Source organism: Trichosurus vulpecula, chromosome 5 (assembly GCF_011100635.1).
Source record: "Trichosurus vulpecula isolate mTriVul1 chromosome 5, mTriVul1.pri, whole genome shotgun sequence".
NCBI lineage: Eukaryota > Metazoa > Chordata > Mammalia > Diprotodontia > Phalangeridae > Trichosurus > Trichosurus vulpecula.
The window spans coordinates 66,531,866-66,552,736 of NC_050577.1; the positions used below are offsets into that span (position 1 = coordinate 66,531,866).

General features: G+C 36.9%; 1 protein-coding gene across 9 annotated transcripts in view; it reads right to left on the reverse strand.

The window, feature by feature from the left end:
• ABI1 (abl interactor 1) overlaps positions 1–20,871 on the reverse strand; it is a 106,094-nt gene that overhangs the window by 12,149 nt on the left and 73,074 nt on the right. For 2 of the 9 annotated variants that reach the window (XM_036761931.1, XM_036761927.1), the window contains exons 4-9: positions 10,832–10,846; positions 10,015–10,115; positions 7,275–7,415; positions 4,551–4,651; positions 3,404–3,484; positions 595–771 (exon numbers count right to left, since the gene is read on the reverse strand). In XM_036761931.1, the coding sequence (XP_036617826.1) occupies positions 595–771; positions 3,404–3,484; positions 4,551–4,651; positions 7,275–7,415; positions 10,015–10,115; positions 10,832–10,846 (616 nt within the window). The remainder of the gene's footprint in view (positions 1–594; positions 772–3,403; positions 3,485–4,550; positions 4,652–7,274; positions 7,416–10,014; positions 10,116–10,831; positions 10,847–20,871) is intronic. The other 7 variants (XM_036761933.1, XM_036761930.1, XM_036761934.1 and 4 more) reach the window with 5 other exon arrangements.

Here is a 20,871-nt window from a genome sequence, read left to right on the forward strand (position 1 = left end):
GAGTGAACAGAATAAAGTAAAAATAAAATCTTTCTGTTTCTGGGATTATTTTCTCAAGTGAAACAAATAAAAGGGTAAATAATCATCAGTAATATTATCAAAGACCTGCTACCAACCAATTCGAGCCTTTCTCCTTTAACTCGAAACCCTTTAAAACAGTGATAGCCAGCAATTTCTTTACCATTTTCTAAAGAAAATGACAATACCACAATTTTGACAAAGTCCAATTTTCACAAGTAGTCTTAACAACGATTTAGCCAATAAACACAAACTGAAATTCTTTTATTCCAAGAATATTTTTCTAGTTTCTGCTTTTTTTTAGTTTACAATGAAAATAAATACTATATGAAAAATGGCTTCAGTTGAATTTGGAATGCTAAGCATTTTAGATGGTGTAGAATACATTGTAGAAAGTGATTAGTACTCAGTCTTATTCATGCTTCAAAAGGCACTAACTTCCTAAAGGAAACAAAGAAACTAGCATGAAACTGTGGTTTTCATTGTTGTCTATCACTGGCAAGAATCACAGTTTCAAATAGTTTACTCCCGAAGTGCTCCACTGGTGCTACATGCCTGCAAAGCACAGGGGCTTACTTGAATTTTGAGAATAAAGAGGACCGCCATTAACATGAGGTTGAGCAGAAAATTGAGCAGTCACAGAAGGAGTTCGTCTGTATCCACCCGAAGATGCCGAAGAAGTAGTAGAGTTGTGTCGGGAAATCTGCCTGGTCATTGTGCCATACTGGGAACCAGGAGCTGAACTCGGGGCCACTGAAAAGCATCAGCCAAAGGGAACCAACAAAAAAGACTTAAGCAATATGTATCACATTACATGACAGAATATAGAAAGAGATCTCATGTCAGGGTCATTGATTACACCGGGAGGCTTGAGGCATGCAGAAAAGGGAACATAAGATGATCGCTACCAATGGTAGATAGCACGTACGTCTTTTCTACTCCTTTGTAATGAAATAAAATACAAACAAAATCAAGAACAAAAGAGCAACCTGTTTAAAAAAGGTTAGTTTTCATATCTGAGAATATTACTTCTCATCTGTAACAAACATATCTCTGTACTGTGAAAGGAAAGGGAAAGGTCTAGAATCAAAATCTTCAACACACAATCATGAGCATTTAGCTAGATGAATACATTTTTAACTATAAAATCAGAAGTCTAAGATGATTTGCTCATGAGCCAGCCATATTTGCTATTCCATTCATTTCAGTGACTGCATCAACACAGCTCATCTGCAGTAAGTAACAAAATATTTTAGAGACTTTTATGGAAAGAAACACTGTCCTTTTACATTATACATCTGCAAAATTCATGATGAAAACATCTACTCTGACAAAATGGGGGTGTTCTAAGTAAGCTATGTAACTTTTAAAAAGTTTCTTAGCAAGTTTTTAGATGCACTACCTTGGGTGGGAGTGGGAAGGACGACAAGCTTTGCATAAAGCATGTTTTAACCTATTTACAAATGATATTTGTAAGTCATTGACTAACAACTGTAGGATACAAAGTTAATATGGATCAAAGCCTCTAAAGTTTGCTGAATTTATCAAAGCTAACTCTGAGATTGACTGGTAGTTTTAAAACAAAAATGTGAACTTTGACCAGGGTCAGTCAAGTGACAAGAGTCCCCTCACTTTAATTTTACTTTTTTCTTTCCAGTCTGTCCCAAAGCTCAAATGACTTAAGTTTGTAGGTGAAATTAGAAAGCTAGACAATGATCAAGAACATAAGACAATTTGGGGTTTCCCTAAGCAACAGGAATCATCTTTAAATAAATTTTTATTTAACATTTACTACATGCAAGGGCCTACACATAAAATTTTGCAAATTAAATTAAATTTAAAACCATGGATTTCTATCTATTTCAATCTAGTTCTAAACTGCTGAAAGCATTCCCCCCTACCTTCTTACACAGAATATGCCCAACATAAAGTAACTTTTTCTCAATGAGTTGGAGTTACTGTCTTAAGTGCCCATTATGATACTATGCTACAAAGGCAGTGACGCTCAGTCTTTTGGGGTATGCAAAATCCTAGATTGTTGGCCCCTAAAAGTAAACGACCCCCAGACTTCTGGGTTTGCTGAATTGCTGCCACTTTTCACAGCTCTGAGTGCACAGCTTCTGACAGCTCCTCTCACTAACTCTACTTTACTGTTTCTAATCTGCAGTGGATTTAAAAAAACAAATAAGTTTAAGAGCTGGGTGTAAAACAAGCACAACTAAGCTTGCACTGAAGATCGGCAGTTGATCTTGAGCATTTTTAGTGTCCAAGTTCATGGGCCTGACCTGCCTGTTTCTGGTTTTCCAGAGGCTCTAGGTACTTACTACCTTGTAACTAACGAGTATGTTCACAAGAGGGGAGTTTGCTAGTTCCAGAGAGAAAGTATCTGTTAAGTCACAGGAGTATGTGCTTCTGTAAAAACCACTGTTAAAACAGCTTTTTTTTTTTTTAAGCAGAAGACACAGAAAGCATTTGTGTACCCTAGGCAAGGATGGCAAATGGACTCTCTCTCATACGTTAGTGTTCCTAGAGATCTTTGTAACATATCCAACTTGACTTAGCAAAAATGATCTCCATATTACGGAGGGCAGGTTTTCTGTTATTAACATTATGTACATTTATAAGAAGCAATATTTTAAAATGTTCTTTATTGGGCCTATGCCAGCTGCCAATCTAACCTACCCTGCTAGTGATGATTTTTACGTACAGGAGTTTTTGGAAGGCAGGGAGAGAATATTAATAATAAATAAACATTTGAGACTACACCTACACCAGTTGTTCAGAATTTTATAAAAAATCAGTTTTGTTGTCACATGACATAACATACTATCATTTATAGGTGTCCCCGTTAAAGATACTGTATGTCATGCATTAATTTTATAAAAAGCCAATGAAAATTAATTTGTAACTAAAAGTTCAAAACACACTAACATGTCACAAAACAGGCTAAAAGTCAGTGCCTTTATAATATCACCACCTTGCATTACGAAAGATCTTAAACTCATTTAAGCCAAAATTAACATAAATATACATATGCATATGCATGTATGTTTCTGCATTTTCACGATACAGATAAAAACATAATATTCAAGAATGGCTAAAATAGTCTCACATAAAAAAGCTATTCCTAAAGATTTTGATATTCTATGCAAACCAAATGAAGCAATGAAAGTTTTCCTCTAAGACTCATTTATATGTTTGCTTTCTGCATAACTTCAGAGGCCTTTCACCAGAAGATAATTAGTTTAGATTAGAGATGTTAAACCTTCACACTTGTGCCAACAACATACAAACCTTAAAAATCAAACTTGGTAGGTCTATTAGGAAGAGAGTATTATTAATTATGCAAAGCAACTAATCACTCGCAGGTTGACCCAATTCTCACCTATCCTACTGCCCATCAGGAGAGGTGGAGGAAGCGGTGGTGCAGGAGGAGCTCCAGAGGGAGGAGGGACAGAAATTTGTGCTAATAAAACAGTTCATAACGCCAATCAGAGAACAAGCAAGTGAACTAAACAGTCAGACAACAGTAAAGCAGTCAGAATTTGCTAGTAAGAATATGAAAAGAAAAATAGTTACAAATGTAAACAGGTCTTACACCCTTCAAGTGAGAAAAAAAATTTTATGATTAAAAAGGGAAGAAATTAAGTTAATGCCCTTCTGGGTTATAAAATATACCCACTTTTACAAGGTGCCTGATAGAATTTTTCCTTCATTATTACAGAGAGGTTGTTGATCCCTTTCTAGTTCTTACAATATTTTCTACTTTTAAAAATCCATGTATTTACAAAGATGATCCATTAGTTTTAAGAAATTTTTGTTACGCTAATTTAAATGCATCCTAACAATAGCTTGTGATTTATTCCCCATCCTTTCAATAAAGTAATAGGGCTTTTATTGTCCAACACATCTCACATCATCTTTACTACACTATTTCATGGAACATGACAACAACTGTAATTTCCATTTTACAGATAAGCCAAATAAGATGCAGAAAAATTTTGCATCACAGAACAAACTAGTTCTATCTCATGATTCTTACAACTTGTAAGACTCTGCTACTCTCCTGTACCTCTTAGGAAAGAATGTATAATGAATCAAATCTAAGAAAGCTTATACTCTAAGCTCTAAGTTCTCAGAACTTCAAAAGAAATTTCATACAGTTCTGCTTGATTATTTAAGAATGTAGATGTTGATGATTTTTACATAGTATTTTTAAGTTTTAGATAGGGTTTTCCTCATGATAGCCCTGTGATGTAGAGAGCAATTTTCATCATCCCCATATAATTTATCTAACAGCTAAGTATCCAATGGAAGATAGAAAATCAATGAACCTAAAAATTCTTTCAAAGACGTTGCTATTTTTCCTCAAGTAGCAACCTAATGAATTCAGCATTTAAGGTCAGTTCATGAAAAAGAAGTTGCTGAGACAGTTTTGGTAATGTTGGTAAATTATTAGTTTTCTAAACTATATGCCCACAAATGTAAATATCAGAGAGCAATTTTTTCAAAAAGCTTCACAAATAATGCACCTGGTCCAATAGTTGGTGGTGAGGGTGTAGGCACGGCAATGGGAATGCCAATACTGCTGCTTCCACTATTTTCTCGACTTCCACTTCCTCCACTGCTACCACTGTAAAGAAAAATCAGCATTATTCCTAAAGTTCATTCAAAATAATTCCCCATGAATATTAACTTGAATTTTATTAAATGCTAAATTGATAATAAATCTCATGAAATCCTGCAACCTAAACTAGACTGATAAAATCTGTCTCCTGCTCACTGAAGAATCTTCGAGCAAAAACAGAATGACTCTTCAGGTATACTGTATAGGAAGGATTCTTTAAGGTATGCATTAGATTATAGGAATCTTTCTGCTTCTGAAATTTTGTGATTCTGATTCTCAAAAAAGTTATTCCGATTTCCCTATTTTTGTCAAGTTTTGAAAGTGGATGAATCAACACACTATATTCAGAAGAAGATAAAATGTATTAATCAGAATTACCATTGGAACTCATCTTGGTTTACAAATTTAATACATGCCAAAACCAAAGGTGACAATTATAAAAATGAAAATGTCGAGGAAACTAAATATATCACTGAAATACAAAAGGATAAATCAAGTTATCTCTTCATAGCATTAGGGTACCACAAAATCTTAAAACCCCAGTCTGCTAGATTTGAATCAACTCAACGGCCAAACAGATCAGTTACCACAACTGATCTTCCTCCTCCTTTTTATCATGATAACAATATATTCCAGCAAGAGTCTCTCTTACCTAATGCCTATGATCGTACACAATAATAATAATATAGGCTTTAAGAGCATAAGACAAATGTCTATCAATGCACCCGGCAGCTATACTGTTGTGATGCCTGTTTATTCAGTGTGGGAACTGCTTAATTAAAAGCAAATTTCAAAAATATGTTAAAAAGGAATATTCATTTACTTTCTTTAAAAAAGTTCCATATTTTACACTGAGGATCAAAGTTCATTCTAAAGAGCTGGATTTGAATCCTGACTCTTGATTCTTAACAATGTGACCTTGGACAAATCACCTAACCTCTCCGTGCCAGTCTCCTCATCTGTAGAATAAGGGAGTTGGATCAGAGCCAGGAGTGGGGCCTCTGACCAACATATATGATTGATCACCTCTCTGCAGGTAATATAGATGCATATTCTGCAGTCAATTCATTTGAAAAAGATACAAGTTAGTTCTACAAATGGAGGGGCAACTATTTGCAGTAAGAAATACTCTTAAGAATGAAGCCCAGAGACAAGAATCCCTGTGTGATTAGCAGTCTGCAGGCCAAGAAACTGGGAATATTTGCATGAGGAATACAACTAAAATGAATCTCTCACTGGACGTGACTAAAAGTCTAAAGAAGATGTAACTACATCTTCGTGTAGTTGACGTCAGACTGTCAATACCTATGAAAATGGATTTATAAACAAAACAAGTGTACTATATACTAAGACCATTTTGTCTCATTTCTGAGGTGATATTTTGCCCGGAGTATCATTGACTTAGAGCAGCAAAGGCCTACCGTGAGAGTCAGAAAGTCCAACCTTCCCCTTTTTAAAAATGAGGAAATAGGTCTAGAGAAGTTGAACAACTTTCACAAAGTCACAAAGGTATTTGGAAAGACTCGGGAATGTGTACTTTCCCACCTAGACCACAAGCTTACAGGCCCCAGAACATAAAGGGATGTTGCAGAGTATCTGGCCAAAGTCCTTCTTTACAGATCAGCAAACTGAAGTCCATCATACGTGGAGTGACCAGAGACCATCTCATCAACTGTAAGTTTAAAGAGCCAACCTTTTTATTTTAAACCACCTCAATTATCTCCCAAAACAAGTTACAACTACCTTAGGTTTTATATTAAGTAATAAAAATTACCAGAGAATCTGCTAAATATCAAAATATTCAAATATAGAGATAAATAATTCAAATATTGAAAATTGAGATCAAGGTTTTGCTATGCAAGAAGAAAGTTCTATTTTCCCATCCAATGTAATATAACATTCTAGCAAAAGAGGGGAAAAAAAGACTACATCGATGAGCATTATTACTAGTCCTGTAGATGAGGGTTTCCCCTTCCTGGTATGACACTCAACTGGCTGAAAATGAAGAGGCAGACAACCACAACTCGCACTAAACCTTAACCTATTTGAAATTTCTAAACAACAACACAATAATGAACTAAGAACAAATCCAATCAACCACCCCCTAAGTAAGACAAAGGTAAGGAATCATATTAAGACATAAGATACTTACTGACTCATTATACATAACTAAGACCCTCAACACAGTCAAATTTCACTGTCTCCTAATCACTAAAACTAAACAAGTATTTTTGAATTTCTGCCAGCGGAGGCCAAAGGTAATCTTTTGTCTGAGTTAATCCCCTTTTCTAACAACACTGAAGTTTTCTGACATTTTGGCCTTCCTTGGTAATCTAAAAATACCTAAAGCGGTACCTGATTTTTCTACCTCAATCCAAACTTTTTTAAAATTACATTTAATTTTCTAAGAAAGTTAACATCAGGTTTGGATAATATTGTTGACAGATCTAGAAAAGTTAAAAAGCAGAAGTACCAATTTAGGCAAATGGTTCAAATATGTAGTATATTTCCTTTTACTGATCCACTCTGCACCAGTCTTGTGGGAATACTACATGTTTTATCTCAGTGTATTTTAGGTGTTCTTTTTTCAATTGTATTTAGTTTTCACTTTCACAAGCTGATGATATACCTGTGTGTTCTTGGTCTCTGATTTAAAGATGCCGTCCTTCCTGGACTATGCTGACTTCCAAGCCTGGCTGGACTTGTCATATAATCATTGGGAACCGTTGGGGGTTTAACAGGTTCCAGGGTTTTGTAAGGAGTATTCCGCCTAAAGAAGCAAAACAGAAAACAAAATGTTGCATCATATGAATGAGAAAACAGATTTAATGAAGCGTTTTACTTTAAATCAGAATGTGATTTTATTGATCCAGAGTAAGACAGTGAAAAGTTACCAAAGTGATTAGTAAAATAGATTTTAATTCTGAATACAATAATACTGTCGATTTACTACAACTACTAAAAAGACTCAATTCTTAGGGCAAAGATCTCAAACTCTAGGAATCGAGAAGGTAATGCTTGCAGATAACTCTCTTAGCAGGCAAAAGAGAACAGACTACCACCTTCCAAAAGTGATGCAAAACTCTGCTGGCCACACCAAAATACAGCTGGGGAGAGGCTGGGCAATCACTCCCCCAACCTCTGTGATCAAGTGGAGTCGAATCAAGTAGCAATTATTAAATGCTTCCTATGTACTAGGCACTGTGCTTTACAGCACTGAAAGGTAAAAACAGCTCATGCCCTCAAGCGGTTCACAGTCTAATGGAGGAGCAAATATACAAACAAGGTACAAACAAGATGAAATTTAAATAAATAGGATCTAAATTGGAGATAATCTCAGAGAAAAGGCACCAGGCACCAATATTAAGGGGGACTGGGAAATGCTTTGCAGAAGGTGGGATTTTAGCTGAGACTTGAAGTAATTCAGAGAAGACAGGATCCAGGCAATACAACAGTTATACATATCTGTGTATCTCCAAAAAGCTGGGTCCCAAAACAGACACACACACACATGCACGCATGCGCGTGCGCCTGCTTCATTTCTATGGCTTTGAAATTACTGCCCTTGACAATGCCCCTAAGTACACAGAAGTTACTCAAATATTTGTAGAAATGATTTTGAAGTTCCCCTAATGGGTTGGTTTAGACAATGTTGTAAAAATTATGAATTAAAGAAGTTACATACAGATTAGAGTCCAAATAGTCAGTATTTCAGATCCCATTTGATGCTTTGCTGATACAATATGGTCAAAAATTTCAAAATAGCCTAATTCAAAATTAAATATTAAAAAAGTAAAATCTTTTTTAAAATGTAAAATCAGGTGAGTAATGAAGCACATTTTCTCCTAAGAGATCAAATTGTCTCCACATACAGTACTTCTTTTTTAAGAACACCACTGTGAAAGCAAGAGGGTAAGTGGTAGGACAAGTAAAATTTCCATTTTACAGATAAAAAGCCAAAGTCCAAAGAGGTTAAACTGCCTTGTACAAGGCCAGAAAGTTAGTAGAAGAGCCATGAGAAATAATTATTTCTTAACGAGTCATTAGGTAGTCTGATAAGCCATTCTTTTCATCTACTGTCCAAGAAGAAAATTCAATAAAACAAAATTGAAAAATCCTAAGTAAACAAAACTGAGTTTGGGTTTAGACAGTCCTGATTCTCTTGGAGCACTTACATGCATGCAAACTCCATAGTCTTTCCTAGTCCACCATAGTCACCTAGTCCAGTCTCAGGGTGGAGAAAGGGTGTCCCTTTTTCATTAGGCCTTACCTAACACTCTGTACCCTTCTTGTGTAGTTAATCTTGTTCTAGTTTGTATTATGTAGTATGTTTTTGTATATATACCAGTTTCCCCCTTTTATATCATAAGGTCCATGAAGGCAGGCACTGTGTTTTATTAATCATTATCTCTTCTCTCTAGGAAGAAAGGTGCTATGTAGACAGTAGGTGTACAAGGGAAGTTTAATTAAAACGAAATGTGGGAGGTAAACAAATTATCTGCAATGAGAAACAATTTTTTTTAACGTTGGTCTTGAAAAAAAGAAGTTACACAGAAGTCAAACTGAGACAACTCAGTTCTGATTAACTTGGGAATCAAAGAACTTAAACGCACCAGTATCATGTTTATGGTCAAAAAAGTTGAGAAGCAGAAGAAAACTCCTGAAGCATTCCAAGAGCAAGTCCTGAGATGTTTTAACTTAATTTTAAAAACTAAGAAATATAAAACACAAATCTATTATAAACAATTAACACTTGCCCAAAAGATTTGGCTTAGAAATATCACATACATTTATGAAAGCAAACTACTTTTTTTTTACAACAAGCCAAAGTAGCAATGAGATACAGAAAATATCTTATCTACAGATCAGCTTAACTCCCATGCACAAATGGTGTACTCTAACACTGTGCTGTCTAGGGTCCTATCAAAGGGACCTTAATGAAGTACCAAAGGTATTCTACAATAATACTAATGACACCTAACGTGCGCCAGGAGCTGTGCAATGAGCTTTACAAATATGTCTCATTTGATTGTCACATTAATCCTGGGAGACAGGCGCTATTACTATTCCCATTTTATAGCTGAAGAAACTGAGGCAATCAGAGGTTAAATGACTTGCCTAAGGTCACGCAACTACTAAATGTATGAGGTGGGATATGGACTCAGGTCTTCCTGACTCCAAGGCCAGAGCTCTCTCCATTGCTCTAAAGCTGCCTTTGAATGATAAAGTGGTTGCACGATGTGGATCCCAAGGACATCAAGTTCAAGTACAGGATTCTGGTATATTTACTCATTGTACCTACACCAACATCCATTCACTCAGTACTCTAAATTCCTTTCAGAAGTAAAAATAAGTAGCTGAATTCTTACCCCAATGTTCCCCGGCCTGACATAGGAGGGCTTGGCGGTTTCTGTGTAGGTGGATTTGTTCTCGACAGTGTGCCAGTTCTTGCAGGCTGGTTATTTCCATGCTAAAATATTGAAGGAAAGGCTTTTATTTTCATATCAAACTGTTCTCTTGGTGTTTTGACACTCAAGTATTATTTTTTAATATAAGGATGTGAAGTGAGGCTTCCCAGACAATTTTGAAAAGCACATTTTAGTAAGTGTGCTGAAAACCAAAGGAAATTATAACACCAAAAATTAAACTTTGGGCTTTTGTTTCCACTATTATTTTTAATTTCATTTATATATGTTTAAAGTTCAATAAAGACTAACAGTTGAAGCATTTTTTAAAGTCACTAAATTAGCTTTCATACCAGTATTTTTCATTCAAGTACAAGGTCTTGAAAAATTTTAAAATGTAAGATGATCTCATATTTCCACTTTTACTCAAATATTTTGTTATTCATTTCTCTGGATGAAAATAAAAAATGTCACATGCAATGTCGGGGAAGCCTCCTAAAATGTAAGTCAATAAGAGCAAGGCATCCATCTATCAAATATGAGCAAAGCATTAAATGTTAGAGAAATGGAGGTATCTATATAAAGGCAGATGTTAATATATCCTTGATATATTAACACATCCAGGCTAAATGTTGCTGATTTGAATTTAAATTGAGCATGTTTATTCTACATAACCTATGAAAAAGCAAAGAGATATACAAGAGCATTTTCAATTTTAGTGGCTTTGCAGCCTTTATCAATAGAGGGGACACTGGATCAAATGAGAAATAACTGCTCTTACCTTGGCTTTTAGCCACTTTACGTTGGCAAAAAAAGGGGGGAAAAAGGTAAAAATTAATTCCAGATAGATCACATCTAACAGGACAGGTTCAAAGTTACAGTTAATTTTTATTATGTAATTACATTCCAAATACCCTATAAGTAAGTTGTAAAGTACCCATAAGGAGGAGGAAATTATAGTGGGCACCTGACAAATTTATTTTTTTAAATAACATGGACATATCTATATGAGGCCAAAACAACCAACTGACTAACTCAATTCACTCAAACACAATTCAGTAAACAAGTTTTTCACTGGTGATAGAACTGACTAATTACGTGAGCAGTTCAGTCCAATAGGCTCATGGAAACCTTAGCCTAAACAGATCTTCTAGAAACCTTATCCCACTGAGCTACAGATCAAAATATTTATGAAGAAAGTGCATTTATCATAACTTACAACTAAATACCCGATATGTCAATACATCATATTCTTGATAGGGCTTAGACATTTAGTTAATACTGGAAAGCCAAGTTTCTAAGTACCCATGAGTTCAAATTTAGTGCCATTTGCAGAATGATATTGCTTCCATAGATGAGAAGTAATGTAACTGGGTAACTAACACCTAAATATTCATACATATGATACTGTATCCAAATATTTGAATCACATAAGGTTAAAGAGATCCCTGCCCCTCTAGGTTTCCAATCTTTTCTAGGCAAATTAGTAGGGAATTATAATTAATATTTGTTAGCTGACTGAGTTCTTGTTCTCTTCATTATAACAGACCATCTTTAGTGAAAGTTCAAGACTAAAGAACAGGCACTGAGTTATTTAAAATATATGAAGCCATGACAAATCCCACTTAAACTATACACAGAGAAGAGTCTTTGGATTTCACAATTAGAAACCTTAACTTTTTCCATGCAATTTTATTTTTTAAAAGCTGAGAATTCTCTCTATAAATAAGTCTAATTAAAAATAGAATTGTCATACTCCAAATAATAATAAAAACAAGAATAATTTGGATACGTTCAAAAAACAGGGATGTTATACCTTGTACACATTCCATTTCTAATAAATGCAATGGATTTTTAATATAAGAAAAGAGATAGTGAATACTACTGAAGAGATGCTGTATTTCTCTTTAAAGTACTAGGGTGACATTATAATAACCGTAAGGGTCCATCTATTTATTCATGTGGAGGAACTTACAACCTAGAAATATTCTTGACAATGCAGCTACAATGCAATTTGGCAATTTATCTGTAATTTATAGTCTCAAAGAGCTATTGCCTTGGGCCCTGAGAGATTAATAAGAAACTTGCCCATAGATACAAAAGATGTTTCTACTGCCTCTCCTCTCACTCTCAGCAAACTGGCTTCAGACCTCAACCAAAATTGTTCTTCAAAGTTCCAATGATCTCTCAGTGGCCAAATTCAACTGCCTTTCCCCAAACCTGCTCCTCCCTGACTTCCTGGCAGCCTTTAACACTGGTTGATGATCCTCTTCTCCTTGATATGATAGGTTTTTGGGATTCTGCTCTCCCCTAGTTCTCCTCCAACCCTCTACTATATTAGACTTCACTTGGTGACCTCATCAGCAAATACAGATTCAATTACCATCCCTATTCATCTGCTTTTGATTCCCAAGTAAATTTATCCAGCCCTAACTTCTCTGTTGACCTCCAGTCTCAAATCTCCAACCCTCTACTAGACATCTCAAATTGGATGTCCTATAGAACAGAGGTATCAAACTCCCAGTCTAGCCTGCAAAAATCCCAAGCACTGACCAAACCAGATTAAAATGTAATTGGTAGGGAGACAAGATGGCGGCTCGAAAGCAGGGACTTGCGTGAGCTCCTTGCCAGGTCCCTCCAAAAACCTATAAAAATGGCTCTGAACAAATTCTAGAACTGCAGAACCCACAAAATAGAGGGAAGCAGGGTTCCAACCCAGGACAGCCTGGATGGTTGTTGGGTGACGTCTATCGCAAATGGAGCTGGGAGAAGAGAGGAGCGGAGCCCAGCATGGGAGGCAGCAGGACCAACCAGACCAGGAGCCAGGCGGAACAGGCCCTAGTGCCCTGAATCAGTGAGCTGTGGCAGTTACCAGACTTCTCAACCCACAAACACCAAAGACAACAGAGAAAGTTAGCGTGAAAAGCTGCAGGGAACAGAGTGAAAGAAGGAGTTCACTGGCCACCGCCTAGGGGGCAGCGGAGGAGGTGCAGCTACAGAACTACAGCTACAGTTGCTTCTAGCCCCAGGCCCACGTGGTGGGACGAATTAAGTGCGGATCAGAGCAGGAGTGCAGAGCCTACTTAAGATTTTCGTCAGGTCTGGGTTGGCGGATTGTGGGGAAGGAGGAGCGCTGGGGTGGCAGAGCTGGCTGTATAGAAGTAGCTCTGAAAACAACAGCACAGCCCCTCAAGCTTGGAACAAAGTACTCTTTACTCTACAAGTAGTCATACCCTGACGAAAAACTCAAGGGTCAAGTAAGTTGGCAGGGAACAAGGCCAGGCAGCGAAAATGGACTCAGATTCAGTCTCAGATTTGCATTCTTTCTTTGGTGACAAAGAAGACCAAAACATAAAGCCAGAAGAAGTCAACAAAGTCAAAGAGCCTACATCAAAAGCCTCCAAGAAAAACATGAACTAGTCTCAGGCCATGGAAGAGCTCAAAAAGGAGTTGGAAAAGCAAGTAAGAGAAGTAGAGGAAAAATTGGGACGAGAAATGAGAATGATGCAAGGAAACCATGAAAAGCAAGTCAAGGACTTGCTAAAGGAGACCCAAAAAAATACTGAAAAAAAAATATTGAAGAAAACAACACCTTAAAAAATAGACTAACTCAAATGGCAAAAGAGCTCCAAAAAGCCAATGAGGAGAAGAATGCTTTGAAAGGCAGAATTAGCCAAATGGAAAAGGAGGTCCAAAAGACCATTGAAGAAAATGCTACTTTAAAAATTAGATTGGAGCAAGTGGAAGCTAGTGACTTTATGAGAAATCAGGATTTTATAAAACAGAACCAAAGGAATGAAAAAGTGTAAGACAATGTGAAATATCTCATTGGAAAAACCACTGACCTGGAAAATAGATCCAGGAGAGAGAATTTAAAAATTATTGGACTACCTGAAAGCCAAGATCAAAAAAAGAGCCTAGATATCATCTTTCAAGAAATTATCAAGGACAACTGCCCCAATATTCTAGAGCCAGAGGGTAAAATAGAAATTGAAAGAATCCACAGATTGCCTCCTCAAAAAGATCCCAAAAAGAAATCTCCTAGGAATATTGTCTCCAAATTCCAGAGCTCCCAGATCAAGGAGAAAATACTGCAAGCAGCCAGAAAGAAATTATTTGAGTATTGTGGAAACACAATCAGAATAACACAAGATCTAGCAGCTTCTACATTAAGGGATTGAAGGGCTTGGAATGTGATATTCTGGAGGTCAATGGAGCTAGGATTAAAACCTCGAATCACCTACCCAGCAAAACTGAGTATCATGCTCCAAGGCAAAATATGGACTTTCAATAAAATAGAGGACTTTCAAGCTTTCTCAGTGAAAAGACTAGAACTGAATAGAAAATTTGACTTTCAAACGCAAGAATCAAGAGAAGCATGAAAAGGTAATCAAGAAAGAGAAATCATAAGGGACTTATTAAGTTGAACTGTTTTGTTTACACTCCTACATGGAAAGATGATGAGTATGATTCATGAGACCTCAGTATTAGGGTAGCTGAAGGGAATATGCATACACACACACACACACACACACACACATAAATGTGTGTGCATGTATGTGTGTGTGTGTGTGTGTGTGTGTGTGTATTGACAGGGCACAGGGTTAGTTGAATATGAAGGGATGATATCTAAAAAAATAAAATCAAATTAAGGGATGAGAGAGGAATATATTGAGAGAGGGAGAAAGGGAGAGATAGAATGGGGTAGATTATCTCACATAAAAGTGGCAAGAAAAAGCAGTTCATTGGAAGGGAAGAGGGGGCAGGTGAGGGGGAATGAGAGAATCTTGCTCTCATCGGATTTGACCTGAGGAGAGAATACCATACACACTCAATTGGGTAGCTTACCCCACAGGAAAGGAGGAGGAAGAAGATAAAAAACAGGGGGTGATAGAAGGTAGGGCAGATAGGGGGAAGAGGTAATTAAAAACAAACACTTTCGAAAAGGGACAGGGTCAAGGGGGAAATTCAATAAAGGGGGACAGGTTAAGATGGAGCAAAATATGGTTAGTCTTTCACAACATGAGTACTGTGGAAGGGTTTCACATAATGATACACGTGTGGCCTATGTTGAATTGCTTGCCTTCTCAGGGAGGGTGGGTGGGGAGGGAAGAGGGGAGAGAATTTGGAACTCAAAAGTTTTAAAAACAGATGTTCAAAAACAAAAAAAAAAAAGTTTTTGCATGCAACTAGGAAATAAGATACACAAGCAATGGGGCACAGAAATTTATCTTGCCCTACAAGAAAGGAAGGGAAAAGGGGATGGGAGGGGAGTGGGGTGACAGAAGGGAGGGCTGACTGGGGAACAGGGCAACCAGAATATACGCCACCTTGGAGTGGGTGGGAAGGTAGAAATGGGGAGAAAATTTGTAATTCAAACTCTTGCGAAAATCAATGCTGAAAACTAAATATATTAAACAAATTTTAAAAAAAGAATAAATGATAAAAAAATGTAATTAGTAAATGTTTAACAAAATTAAAATAGAAAAAATGTTAATTTGTGGTTTTTCTAAGTGAATATGCACCTGCAGGAATTCATTTCCATTTGTACTTGACACCATTGCTGCAGGCATTTTAAACCCAGAATGTTCAAAACTGAACTCTATGTCCCCAAACCTTCAGCTTTCCAAAGCTCCCTATTACTGTGAAGGATGCCCACCAGCATTTTCTCAGTCCCCCAGGCTCACAACCTAGGTATCATCTTCAACTCCTTCCTCTTTCTCATCTGCCAAATCCAATCTGTTGCCAAAGACTATCCATTTCACCTTTTCAACATGTCTTGAACACATTCCCTCCTCTCCTCTGATACTGCCACCAGTCTGGCACAAGCCTCATCTTCTGATGCATAAACTACTATCATAACCTGCTGGAAGGTCTGCTTGCCACAAGTCTCTCTCCACTCTAGTCCATCTTCCATTGAGCCACCAAAGTTATTTTCTTAAAGTGTAGGTGTGACCATGTCGCAGTCCACTCAGTAAATTCCTGCGGCTCCCTATCACCTCCAGGATCAAAATCCTGTTCAGTGTTCAAAGGCCTTCCTAAACTTGTTCCCCTCAATCATCTTTCAAGTCTTCTTAGTATTTGTTCTTCTTCCCCTCCCCTCTCACTCCACAATGTAGTCTTTAATCCACTGATCCTGGCCTTCCTGCTGTTCTTTTAACAAAGCACTCCACATACTAACTCCATGTATTTTAACTGGCCATCTCTAATGCCTGGAATGCTCTCCCTCTTCATCTCTATATTCTGGCTTCCTTCAAGTTCCAAGTGAAATTCCACCTTCTACAAGAAGCCCTTCCCAATCCTGATCAATTCTATGCCTTCCCTTTGTTGAGTGTTTCCTATTGATCCCGTCTATATGTCATGTTCACGTGGCTATTTCCACACTCTCTCCCCCTGCAGCCTGTGAACAAGTTGAGAGCAGGGACTTTCTTTGTATCTGCAGTGCTTGGCACAGTACCTGAGGTATAGTACATGTTTACCAAACACTCACTGACACACTGACTCCAACGACCCTCTGTCCACTAATACAACCTCTTGACAGATCTAGGAAAGTGAGAAACTGCCACTCTTTCACCTTCGCACATTTTTATACCTGAAGGGCAGAGGAAGAATTGGAAGCCAGAATCCTCTCCAGGTTCAGTCCAGTACTTTTGCCCCCAAGGTACTACTTCATGGTGTTTTTGTGGGGCTGTGATCTTGAATTGTTCTCTAGTTAGTTCATATATAGGTTACATGAAGATAAGATTACATTTAGTAAACACTCTAATCCTATCCCCTACAACGCCAAATACATAGAGAGCCCTTAACAAAAGCTTACTGAATGAATGAATACTGCCTTCAGAAGGCAACAATAGTTAGAGCTAAAAGGCTACCATGAGATTGGCCAAAGGGAAAGACAGGAGCCAGAGGCTGGAGGAAGAAATGGCTTCACTATCCACTCTCAGTCCCAAATTTTCGCACTAACAGCCCTTACTCTAGAGGTGAGTGTTTTTCCCCTCAATGACACAGTCTCCACAAAGCTCTCTAAAGCTCTCCCTGAGTGCTACAGACTACAAAACCCACTACAAATTATGCCTAGGGGAAATCTCCAATTAGTCATTTATTTTCCACCAGAGGAGAAAGGAAGGGGTAGGAAAAAGACTTGTTTCACTGAGATGCGCCAAGTATTATTTCTGTGCTAATGAAGTGAATGCATTACAGAACCTGTATTTGGTATTCATGCCATTTATTAATCTTAAGGATAGCTTAAAGGTGACTCAAATAGCATTGTTTGTCAAGAGAATGCTGAAGAAAGAAAGCTGAATACTATAGCACAAGACACTGAACCATGTTTAGGTCCAGATAAAATGCTCTCCCAAAAAACACAAGGGCTCTTTTGATTTTTTAATAGGTTTACAATATCTAAGCACTGACAATAATAAACATTTATATGATGAAGGGAGAAAAAGTAAACCCAAGTATCAGATTAAATTCCTTTCCCAGAGTTCATTCCCATTAGTATATCACTATTTTTTTAGGTGATAAAAAAAGATCCTCCATTCTCCTGACAGTAGAAATCAAAATTATTGATATAAATACCCTACTTAACCATGTATTTTTAAATGATCAATTTCTTACACTGGATAAACTTATAAAAATTAGGTGTTTCATACAATATAGCAATGGGGTTAACATACATTGTTTACCTTAAAAAATCATATGTATGTTGCAATCCCCCAAATGACTGTCTCCTCCATCCCAAATCTAGTATTTAACTACTTTATGTTTATTCTATTTATATGCTTATTTATGTCCCTAATCTCCACGTTAGAGTAAAGATTATTTTATTTTTTTTAATCCCTAACATCTAGCACAGTACTTGACACACAACAGGTGCTTCATAGGTGTTTGCTGAATGACTGAAATTTTTGGTCAGAACCTGTGATTTCACTGGTGTGGGGAACTCTCAAGAGAGGAAATTCCCTTTACTAAGACACATCTACAAATGTTATGTAACTCAGAGAGTCTTTCAGAGTTGCACTGAGACAGTAAAGTATCTTGCCTTGGATCACACAGCCTGACCAAATTTACTCCCTGGTAAATTCCAACTAGAAATTTTTTACAGAAATACCCTATTTAAGATAACTGTTTAAAGCAAAATGAAATGTCTTAATTGAAAATTTCTGATTCATTTAATTTTCCAAGATAGGCTGGAACTCACAAGAGCTCAAAATAATAATGACATAATTTAATAGGAGGATATAACAAATTTTTAAATTAGCTTCTATAGTTTACTTGCAATAGAGAATATTGATTTTTTTAATGACTTGACTTTCAGACAACTAGGACCCTACAAGATCCAACAGCTCACAAATGATCTTCACTTTAAATTTATTTCATTTCATCTTTTCCATGGGAAAAAAAATATTCTTAACAGTGCTTTATATTCCCTTAGGAGGAAAGGCCTGGGAATAAGAATGTCAGGAGGGAAAATGCTTATTCAGAACTGTTGCTAGCTTCCTCAAATTTTAAAAAGAAATTATGTATTCGTTCAACCAATCAATAAGCATTTATTCAGTGCATATTAAGTACATACTAAGTAGTCAAGTTCCCTGAGGTTATCATCCATCAGTAATGACAGATTTTCTTTCTCTCTCTATTTATACATACATATGTATATATGCATACATATTGTCGTTTGTGTTTTCACATATACAGGAATATAAAGACTCAAGGTAGTGGGGAGGGCACTAGCAGCTGAGGAGAATCAGAAAAGTCTTCTTACAGAAGCTGATGGGGGGGGGGCATGCGGGGAGAGAAGACACGCACACTAGGTAAAGCCAAAGAACAGGGACAGGAAATGGAGTTCTATGTACAAGGGATACTTAAGATCATCAGTTTTGCCAAACCAGAAAGTCCAATAATATCAGCGAGATATGTATATATATAAGATCTATAAGGCTAGAATGACAGGTTGGGGTCATGGGCATTTGTTTCTTATATGTATTTTTTCTGCCTAGGGAAAGAGTTCAAGGCTATATAAAAAAGAGCTATTTAAACAGCGAATACTTTATGGATAAAAATGAACATAAAAAGAATTTAAGTTCTTACTGTTAGTTACTCCCTAAATTTAAACATAAAAAATGCTGTGGCTTTGGTTTTTTGTTTAGTTTGGGGTTTTTTTTGAAGGGAAGGAGGAGATATATCAATTGCTTAAGGACCTGACATCTGCTTGATTAGCACATACCTTCTGGTCTTTACATTTATCAATACAGAGCTCTCAATACTGAGGACAGCTTAAAATTAACTTTGAGGAAAACAGGAACTGGACAAGACAACAGAAGAGCAAGCACAAAAAATAAATGAGGTACCACCTGCATGACAAGTTGAAAGAATCAGAAAGTAAACACACAGGCAAGAACTGCTCTCTGCCGTCCGTTGCGCACACTTCACCTCCCACACAGTATCTGCCCACTCTTTCTCAAACGGCCTTCCCTTAACCCACCAAGTTCCCTAGCAGCCTAAATTAGCCCAGCTTAAATGCAGTCTCCACCTCAGTTTGAAATGTCTGCCCCCCCAAAACCATTTCACTTTATTTGAGCCTCTCTTACTTACTTACTTACAGATTGTTTTCTGTTCCAGCTGTATGTTCTATCCCCTCCTTAGAGACAGTAACTTTCCTGAGGGGTAGAACTACAGCATCATGGCACAACAGAAAAGGCTTTGGCTACAGAGTCCGGGGACCTGGTTTCAAGACTCACCTCTGGTCCTACTTACGTGATCTGGGGCAAAACTCTTAACCTACCTGGGCCTCAGTTTCCTCAACTGTACAATGAAGGGCTACGATTAGCCTTGAGGTTCTTTTTAGCTCTTGATCTATGATCTTGTGACTACATTATCCCTAAACTTTGTATCTCTCCCTATGATTAACATAATGCTTTGAAAATAGTTTCAAAAATGTTTTTTAATGGAACCTATTTCACTAATCAAGAAGTGAGTTCTTTAATATATGGTACAGTTCTGAAGTATATTGTGTTCAAATTGAACACAATGCCAATAAACAGCTATAGCGCTACTACAAATTATATATCTTTACATGGAAGTTTTCAAATGCAAATCTGACTACATGGTAGAAGTGCAATATAAAATAATACCTACAGAGTGAATACAGTTTGAGTCAGTCAATAAAATATACATTTTAAAAACATTCAACAAATCGTCTCATTTTAGATTTACAAAAAGCATTCATTTCTATGATGATTTTTTAACTGACTGTGAGCAGATAATTTCCATTAAGATCTCCAGTTTATAAAAACAAAAAGAACTTCTGGCCAAGGACAACAAGAAACAAATAACTTCCTGGAGAGTAAGAAGATTAATTCCAGTTTCTATACGAGGTGAAATTTTTACCTAAATCAAAGCCTGAAATGATATAAATAAATGGAATGTGGGATTTATTCATCTAAAGTATTACGAGTATTAAATACAATGATGTCAGACTGCATCGTCAAGAGAAACAATTATTAAAAGCTGGAAATTATAAACTACCAGCTCTATGCATTCATGCCATCATGTAGCTGTATAAGCATTGATGGGGAAGAAGTGGGCTGAGACACAGATCAGCTGTTCATGGTTAGGAGGGATAAGAGATAGAAGGTACTGCAAATAAAAGTACTGAAAAAGGGCATTACAGCTAGGGATCCCCAACTTTCTGTGAGGAGGAGTGACTTTCACTCTTCTAAAACACTGAGATGATTAGTACAGTGGTAATGGTGGTTAAGGGTGCTGGTAGTCTCTAAGTTAGGGCAGCAAAAATACTGTGCAGAATGAGGGACAGGGTAC